The sequence below is a fragment of the Penaeus monodon genome, chromosome 42, assembly GCF_015228065.2.
Source record: "Penaeus monodon isolate SGIC_2016 chromosome 42, NSTDA_Pmon_1, whole genome shotgun sequence".
NCBI lineage: Eukaryota > Metazoa > Arthropoda > Malacostraca > Decapoda > Penaeidae > Penaeus > Penaeus monodon.
The window spans coordinates 6,033,220-6,043,219 of NC_051427.1; the positions used below are offsets into that span (position 1 = coordinate 6,033,220).

The 10,000-nt window shown below is 36.6% G+C and overlaps 1 protein-coding gene across 1 annotated transcript in view; it reads right to left on the reverse strand.

Annotated features, from left to right (window-relative positions):
- LOC119599094 (glutamate receptor ionotropic, kainate 2-like) overlaps positions 1-10,000 on the reverse strand; it is a gene marked incomplete at its 3' end in the record, with an annotated part of 49,396 nt that overhangs the window by 8,631 nt on the left and 30,765 nt on the right. Inside the window, 1 exon segment of the mRNA XM_037948852.1 lies at positions 6,816-6,977. Within this exon segment, the coding sequence (XP_037804780.1) occupies positions 6,816-6,977 (162 nt within the window).

A 10,000-nucleotide genomic window follows, 5' to 3' on the forward strand; every position in this document is an offset into this window, starting at 1 on the left:
AATGCGTCATAATAAAAATAATAATGATAATGATAATAATAATAACCTGTAAAACACAAATACATAAACAAATGCAAAAAGAAATAAATGAATAAAAAAATAAATTTAAAAAAAAAACACCCTGATAACAACCACTGTGTCTATTCTTTTCTCTTTGTGTAAACTATTCGAACTTTGATATTGAAAAAAAAAAATCACATATCCTAATAAGTTTATTCTTATCTTTTCCGAATCATTTTTATGCGAAATTTTAATATCTATAAAAAAAAAAAGCGCACGCCCTAATAAAAACCACTGTGCCTGTTCTTTCTTTTCTGTATCATTTTTATTCTGACTTTGATATCTAAAAAAGAAAGAAAAAACACATCCTAATAGCTATTCTTCTCTTTTTGAAACATTTTATATTCTAACTTTGATATCATAAAAATAGTATAATATAATTTAATAGATAAAATATAATATACTAATTCAATCATATAAGAATTTCAATAATATAGATAATGGTACATAATACCTAATCTATATACTCATAATAAGAATAATAATCGTATAATATAATAATAATGAGGATATAATAATGATAGAGTAACTTAGCATCTTAGAAAAAAAACGCCATCCTAAAGCAACGCGCCGTGCCTATTTTTTTTCTCTTTTAAACATTTTATATGTACACTTTGTCGCTAGAGAGAGAGGAGAGAGAGAAGAGAGAGAGAGAAGAAGAAGAGATAGAGAGAGGAGAATAATCATCCTATTAACAACCACCGTGCCTATTCTTCCCTTTCAAAAACATTTAAATCCTAACTCTAACATCTAAAAAAATGGAAAAACGCTCATCCATATAACAACCACCGTGCCTATTCTTCCCTTTTAAAAAACATTTTAATCGTAACTTTGACAAAAAGAAAAAAAAAACGCACATTCTAATCACAACCACCGTGCCTATTCTTCCCTTTTTTGTAACTTTTTTTCTTCGAATAGTTTCCTCTTTAACTTGATCATTACCGCAATGGCCGGCCGCCAGCCATCTTCAGAAGCATTTTATTCAAAGTTCTAAACTAGGCTAATGTAGTAAATATCTTTTTCTTTGAACTTATGTTCAGATTTTATTTTCTACTCTCGCTTTTTGTGTGATTAATTTCGTTTTTTTTTTTTTTTTTTTGCCTTTTTTCACATTTTTTTTACTTTTTTTCTTCTTCTTTTCTTCATTTCATCTTCCTATTCATTCAATCTTTTTCTTTTTTTTCTACTCATTCATCATTACGCATAACCAATACATAAAAAAAAAAAGAAATACAGTGAAAATACCTTTTCATTTTGCTACAGTAAAATGCACATATTCATTACAAACCATCATTAATCATGCAGAATAATAATCTACATGTTTATATAAATGTAAATGTACCTATTTCTAGTTTCTGTGATATTTTCCTTTTTAATATTGAAATGTGAAAATCGAAATGTTATTTTTCATTTGTTGTTTTGATATTTTCGATGATTCCCCAATATGGTTCTCTTCCTCTCTCTATCTGTCATGTTTTTATCTATTTTCTATATATTTATTCATTTATCTATCTATCGATTTGTCTGTCTGTCTATATAAACCTGTTTCTCTATTTGTTTGTCTGTCTGTCGATCTCTTTTCCTCAGTCTTTCTTCCTCTCTTTCGCTCTCCCTTCCTCTCTGTCTATCTCTCTCTTTCTCTGTCGCTCTCCTTCCTCCCTCCCTCTCTCTCTCTCTCTCTCTCTCTTCCCGTCTCCTCTCTCTTCGTCTCTCATCTATCTCTTCTTCTCTTCTCTCTCTCCAGTCTCTCACTCGCTCTCTCTCTCTTTTCTCACTCTCTCACCCTCACTCCCTCACTCACTCTTATCTCTCTCTCTCTCTCTTCTCTCTCTCATCAGCTTTCCTCACTCTCTTCCTCACTCATCACTCATCCTCATTCTTCTTCCCCCCCCCCCCCCTCCTCTCTCTCTCTCTTCCTCTCTCTCCTCTCTCTCAAAAGAATCTCTTCATCTCTCTCTCTCCTCTCTTCTCGTCCCTCTCGTCTCTCCTCTCTCTCTTCTCTCTCGTGTGTCTCTCTCTCTCTCTCATCTCTCCTCAATCTCCTTCTCCCTCTCTCTCTCTTCTCTCCCTCTCTCTCTCTCTCTCTTCCAACTCACGTTGCACTCCTCTTACTCGCTCTCTCGTCCACATTTTCACTTTCTTTTAAGCTTTGAATTCTATTAGATTTTTCCTCAGGGATATTGATGCGTAAATTACCATAAGTGTAGGGGGGGGGAGGGGAGAGGGTAGAGGCTCTTAGGGTTAGTTTAGGAAATTAGGTTATTATTTACTCTTTATCTACTTTCCCCCTTTCCTTTTCTCTCTCTGATCTGTCCTTCTGGTCGGTCTTGTCTGTCATTCTGTATTCTCTATATATATATATAGTTATTATCTATCTATATATATATATATATATTATTTTATATTTTTATTTATGTATTTAGTATTTTATATTAATCTATATATTCATCTTTCCCTCTCTCTCTCATTCTCGCTCTCTCATCCTCTCTCTCTCTCCCTTTCATTTTCGCTCTCTCCCTCGCTCTTCTCTCACATCTCTCTCTACCTCTCCTTCTCTCTCTCTCTCTCTCTCTTCTCTCTCTTTCTATTTCATCTCTCTCTCTCTCTCTCTCTCATCTTTCTCTCCTCTCTCTCTCTCTCTCCTCTCACTTCTCTCTCTCTCCTCCTCTTCTCTCTCTTCTCTCTCTCTCTCACGATTCTTTCTCTCTCTCGTCCTCTCCTCTCTGTGTCTTTCCTCATCTATTGAACTATCTCTCTATATAATAATATTTGTGTGTCTCTCTGCTGTGTCCTGGTATGTCTGCGTCTGTCTGTCTGCTCTCTCTCTCATCTCTCTCTCTCTCTCTTTCTCGCTCTTCTCTCTCCTATCTTCTATCTCTCTCTCGCTCTCTCTCTCTCGTTCTCTTTCCTCTTTCACACTCTTTCTCTTCTCTCTCTTTCCCCCCCCCTAAATCTCCTCTCTCTCTCTCCTCTCTTCTCCTCTCTTCTCTCTCATCTCTCTCTCTCGTCTCTCTCTCTACTCGCTCTATCTCTCTCTCTCTTCTCTCTCTCTTCTCTCCTCCTATCTCCTCTCTCTTGCCTCTCTCTCTCTCTCTCTCTCTCACCATCCCCCATCTCTACCTTTCTCTCTCCAACCAACTTTTCCGAATTCTTCCCTCTTCCTCCTCTCATTTTCTCTCTCCTATATCTTTCTTTCACACAATCTTCAAACACCAATCTGTACACTAATAATTTTCTTTATTTTTTTTTTTTTCTTTTTTTCCATTCCATTATGATGTACGTCTGTGTGTTGTGACGTAATTGTTTTTATTTTCGGTTTTAAGTACGCGCACGTGTTCGAATGTTTGGATTGTGACTTCTGCTTCGCCTTTTTTTTTTTTGCATCATTTATCTGATATTATGATGAATTTATCTAATCTTATCTTATTTATTTTTATTATAATCTTGTGTATTTGTAATTAATTTTTCTAATTTTATGATGATTTTTTGTTTATGATATCTATGTGTCTTTTTCTTTTACGTATGTGTTGGAGGGGGATGTTGTATGTGTGTGTTTATGTATGTATATATGTATGTATGTATGTGTGTATGTATGTATGTATGTGTGTATGTATGCATGTATTTATCTTATTTGTGTATGATATGTGTGGCATTTATGTCTGTCTGTATGGATTATGTACTTATTTATGTTGTAGGCTGGTATTCTGCACATATGTATTATGTATGCATGTATGATGTATTGCATCTATGTATGTCATGTATGTTATGTTATGATTTATGTATGTATGTCCTTATGTAGTAAGTATTATGTATCTTATGCATGTATTCTGTCTGTATGTATATATGTAGGGACGTATGTATTTATTAGGTATGTATATATGTATGTATTTTTCTAGTATGTATGTATGTATGCATGTATTCTGGCATGTATTGATGTGATGCATTATTATGTATGCATGTATGTATCATTTATGTAATGTATGTAGGTATAGTATGTATGTATGTATGTATGTTATTGGCATATATTACTGCTGATGTACGTATGTACGTATGAGTATGTATTTATACTGTATTCTGTATTGTTTGTATATATGTATGTACGTATGTATTTATTTATTTATATATAGTATCATATATTTGTTATTTATGTATGTATGTATGTATGTATGTATGTATGTATTGTTGTATGTCATTTATGTAGTGTATGTATGCTATGTATCTGTATGTATGTATATAGCCTGTATGTCTGTATGCATACATGCATACATACATGGTAATGCATGTAATGTCTGCCCTTTACGTACTTACATCTATGTAGTGTATGTATGTATGTCATGTATGTTGTATGTAGTTGTATGGTTTATGGATTATGTATGTATGTTTATATATATATATACACACATTTATGTATACATGTATGTATGTATGCATGTATGCGTGTAATTGTGCTTATGTGCGTGTGTTCTCATCCATTTCTATCTATTCACATCTGATTCCATCTATCAACCGGCTCACCCAATCATCCACGCAATCATATCTCCACTTGCGGTTATAAATATATATATTTTTTTTCTTCATTTATTCATCTATTCATTTATTCATTTGTTCATCTAACCATTCATCTATCCAGCCGGCCATTCATCAATTTGCGTCATCAGTGTGTATATATGTCTATCTTTATTAATTCATTTTTTCCCTTCTCTCTGTGTTTGTATTTACTCCGTTTCTGTTTCTTATCTATCGATCTGTCTATCCATCTATCTTTCTCAATTTATTTTTTTTCTATCTCTGAATATACGTGCATGTATATGTATATATATATATATATATATAATATATATATTGTATATGATATATTCGATATAATATAATATGTGTGTGTGTGGTGTGTGTATGTTGTGTGTGTGTGTGTGTGTGTGTGGTGTGTGTATGTGTGTGTGTTATGTGTGTGTTTGTGTTGTGTAGTGTGTATGTGTAGTGTAAGTTTCTGTGTATGTAATGTTGTTTGTGTGTGTGATGTGTGTTGTGGTGTTTGTGTGTGGTTTGTATATATAGCTAATTCTAATATATATATCTATGATATATTATATATCTAATTTTATTGTTTGTGTGGTATGTTTGTGTGTGTTGTGTGTGTGTTGTGTGTGTGGTGTCGGTGTGTGTTGCAGTGTGTTTTCATGTGTGTGTGTGTGTGAGTGTTTGTGTAGGTGTATGTGTACGTTTCTGTGTGTGTCTCTTTGTTTGTGTGTGTGTGTGTGGTGGTTGTGTGTTTTGTGTGGTTGTATATTATATATAATATATAATGTATAATATATGCTATCTAGTATATATATACTATATCTATTACATATCTCTATAATATATTCTATCCATCTATATATTTATATGTGTGGTGGTGTTGTGTGTGTGTGTGGTGTTGTGTGTGTGTGTGTGTTGTGTTGTGTGTGTAGTGTGTGTGTGTGTGCGTGTGTGTATATGTGTGTGTGTGTGTGTGTATGTGTATGTGTAAGTTTCTGTGTATGTATATGTGTTTGTGTGTGTGTGTGTGTGTGGTTGTGTGTTTGTGTGTGGTTGTGTGTAGATAAATATTTAGACAGATATGTACAAATGTAGATACCAATATACACTTATCCGTGTATCTAACTGGATATATATCTATCTCTATCTACTCATCCCTTTACTCACCCACTCACACTCACCCACACAGGGCTGTACGTTGGACCTTTAAATAGAGAGAGAGAGAGAGAAAGAGTGGGGGAAAAAAGTAAAAAAAAAAGACATATTTTGTTCGGATACAACACTGTTCCAACTTCAACCGCGACTGTGGCTTTGGCTTCGTACAGTGAATAGCACCGAATGCACTTTTGTGTGTGTGTGTGTTTTTCAGATTTTTCTTTCTTTCTTTGTTTCTTTCTCTCTTTTTTTGCGTTCTCCTTTCTTTCTTTCTTTCCTTTTTCTTTCTCTTTTATTACTTTCTTCCTCTCTTTATTTTTCTCTCTCTTTCTCCCTTCCTTCCTTCCTTTATTTCTATTTATCTTTCTTTTCTTTCTTCTCTTATCCACTCAACTTTCTCCTGGTTAATTATGCATCATTTAGTCATCCACATTCACTCATCTGTTCCAACTCACCCATTTTGGCTGCGTGGAGTCGTTCATTCATAAATCATGCGTATTTTTCTTCATTATTTGCTAATATTAACATCTACTCATCCACTCATCCCTTCATCCACTTACCTTCATCCACATCAACCAACTCACTCTTCCTTCATTTATCCACAAATCGCTTATTCACCTTCTGTATCTCTACTCATTAATCTCCTGATCCATTTACCCACTTATACTCATCCACATCATCCAACTCATCCTTCTTGGTCATGTGGAAGGAGTGGTGATTCCACCTTCATTATATACGAGCATTGCCACTCACACATTTACATCCACACCCATTCATCCACACACACCCTGATTCAGATCACCAACACACATCCACCCCACTGATCCACATCACCCAACTTACAGTTTCTTGGCTGTGTGGTCTATCCACACATTACATATTCATCTCACTCATTCACTCACCCACCCACATCCACCCCCACACAAGTGCCCACCGCCTAACTCCCACTCACACTCCATCCATTACCTTACACCCACCCCGACTCATCCACCCTATCACACCCCCACTCATCCATGCCCAAGTCATCCACACCCACATCCACCCCCTCCCCCACACCCCCACCCCCACATCACCCAACTCACCTTTCTTGGCCGTGTGGAAGGAATCGTCCCTTGGTACATACTGGATATCGAAAACGAGCGTTGTGTTGGGCAGAATCACCTTGTCACTGTTAATACGATAGACTGCGTACTTGAAGGCCAGTTCGGTCGCGGAGTCTCTTTGATCCTCGGTGAATATCGCCCCTATGGACAGAGGAGATGAGAGAGAAAGGTGGTGAGCACGGATGGTGATGAAGAGATGTGGTGATAGTGAGTGATAACAGTTTGTGGTTGGTGTGGGTGTATGATTGTAGTAGTAGTAGTAGTAATGGTGATATGAGTGATAAAACTTGTGGTGATGACTGTAGTAGTACTAGTAGTAATAGTATTAGTAATGGTAATAATGAATATGATAATAACGATGATAATAATAATAACATTGATGCTAATAGTAGCAGTAATGATACTAATCATTGTAATAGTTATAACAATAATAATTAAAATAATATCAATAATGAGACTAGTGGTAGTAGTAAGTACTAGAATGTAGTAATTTCATAAGACTGCATAATCATGATCAAAGTGATGATGACATGAACAACGATAATGCTCTCATGATTATATATTATTACTAATAACGAGGATGATAATCACCCTATTATTAATAATAACAATAATAAATCTAACAGTAATAACAGCTCACATGTTTCACAATATCTGTCTCACACACAGAAAAATGCGACACAGTTTCCATTACGAAATTCTATTACTATTAAGATTATTTTTTAAACAGTCTACGGTCCTTGCAGTGTTTTGAAAAATATTACGTAATTTCGGTGTGGAATCATTTGAGAATCAGGAAGCCATGGTCGGATTTTTCTCTCTTTCTCTTTTTCTTTCTTACTTGTTCTTTCTCTGTCTTGATTTCTCTATTCCTGTTTCTCTCTATATACATCTGTCTGTCTGTCTGTGTGCTTGTCTGCCTATCATTCTCAATCTTTCTTATTTCATCTCTCTCTTTCTCTCTCTTTCTCTTTCCCTTTCCCTTTCTCTCTCTCTCTCCTCTCTCTCTCTCGTTCATCTCTCTCTCTCGTCTCCTCTCTCGTTCTCTCTCTCTCTCTCTTTACCTCTCTCTCTCTCTCTTTCTTTCTCTCGCAAAAAAAGAGAAAGAAAGAGAGATCAGATCCTTTACCCACCCCTCCCCCACCCCTCTACCCTCCTTCACCTACCCCTCCCCCACCCCTTCCCCACGACTCCACTTCCTCCACCCTCCCCTACACCCATCCCTCCCCCATTCCCTCCTCACCCCCTACCCCTTCTCTACCCCCAACCCCTTCTTCCTACCCTCCCCCTCCCCCCATCCCCCAACCCCTTTCTTCTTCCCTCCCCCTCCCCCCATCCCCCAACCCCCCTCACCCACACCTTTATCCCCAAGGAGATGTAAACTATAACTTGTCAATTCTGTGTCATTTGCATAAGGTAATTAGAAACAAACACGTGAAGACTTGTGTCAATAGGAGAGTAATGATTGAAGAGACTTATGGTAAGGGTGGAGGGAGGGAGGGGAGGGGGGAGAGGGGGTGGGGGAGAGGAGTGGGATGGGTAGAGTCAAAAGAATGTTAGAAAATGGTAATGATAATAATGGTAACAGTTATGATAACAGTAATGACAATGATAATTAAAATGATGATAACAGTAGCAATAATAACATCAACAATAATGATAATAATGATGATAACAATAATAACAATAATAACAATAATAATAATATAATGATGATGATGATGATGATACTACTACTACTACTACTAATAATAATAATAATAATAATAATAATAATAATGATAATAATAATAATGATAATGATAATAATAATAATGATAATTATGATGATAATGATAATAATTATGATAATCTATTGTCTATCCCTATATCTATCTAGATCTATACCCCCTCCCCCTCTCTTTCTCTCTCTCTCTCTCTTCTTTTTTTCTCTCTATCTATCTCTTTCCTTTCCACTCTCCCTCTGCCCCTTTCTTTCCCTTCCTCCCTCCCAAGATTTATCACCCTCTCTTTTATTCTCCCTTTTATCCCTTCTCCCTCCTCTCCCCTTCTCCTTCCTCTCCCCTTCTCCCTCCTTCCCCTTGCTCTCTATCCCTTCTCCAATATCTCCTTTCCCTCCGTCCTTACTACTGCTCTCACATTTTCATTCCTTCTCCTCCTCTCCCTTTTATTCTCTCCTTCTCCTTCTCTAGCTTTCTTCCTCTCCCCTTTCTCCTCCTCTCCCCTTCTCCTCCTCTCCCCTTCTCCTTCCTCTCCCCTTCTCCCTCCTCTCCCCTTCTCCTTCCTCTCCCCTTCTTCCTTTTCTGTTACAAACCATTACACTTCTTATATACCTCCTGAGATTGTAGACAAACCTTAGGCTTTGTAATTAGTGAAATAATTAGGGTGTTTCCGCTGCGTAAATTAGTAAATGGGTTAATAACATTTTCATTATTTTTATTTTCTTTTTATGTTTTTTTTAATCTTTATTTATGTTTTTGCTCTTTCCTTTTCTTGTTGTTTTTTGTTTGTTTGTTTGTTTGTTTTTTGTATTCTTTCTTTTTTAGATAAAAAAGGGGAAGAACAAAGAGATGTTAATAATTATGAAAGATGTCAGAGGTTAGAGAGAGAGAGAGAGGAGAGAGGAGGAGAGAGAAGAAAGAGAGAATGGGGAGAGGAAAATGAGAGGAGAAGGAGGGGGAAGAGAGGAGAGAGAAGGGAGGGGAAAGAGGAGAGAGAGAGAGAGGGGGGAGAGAGGAGGGAGGGGAGAGAAGAGGAGAGAGAGAGAAGAAGAGAAATAGAGAAAATATAAATAAGTATATATATAATATAAATATAAATAATATATAGAAGAGAGAGAGAGAGAGAGAGAGAGAGAGAGAGAGAGAGAGAGAGAGAGAGAGAGAGAGATTGAGAGAGAGAGAGAGAGAAACAGACAAAGAGGTAGGGGAGGAAGGACAAAATGAAAAAAGAAAAAACGAAATAGAAGAGATAGAGACAATAACACACACAAGAACTGTCTCTTACTCTACCTCTCTTAACCTCTTTACCTCCAACCCCAACACCAATTCCCCCACCCCCCATCTCCCTCCCCCACTCCTACTCCTCATCTCCCCCTCTCTCTCTCTCCCACCTCCTCCTCTCCCCCATCTCCCCACATTCCCTAAACCCTTCCTCCCAACTCC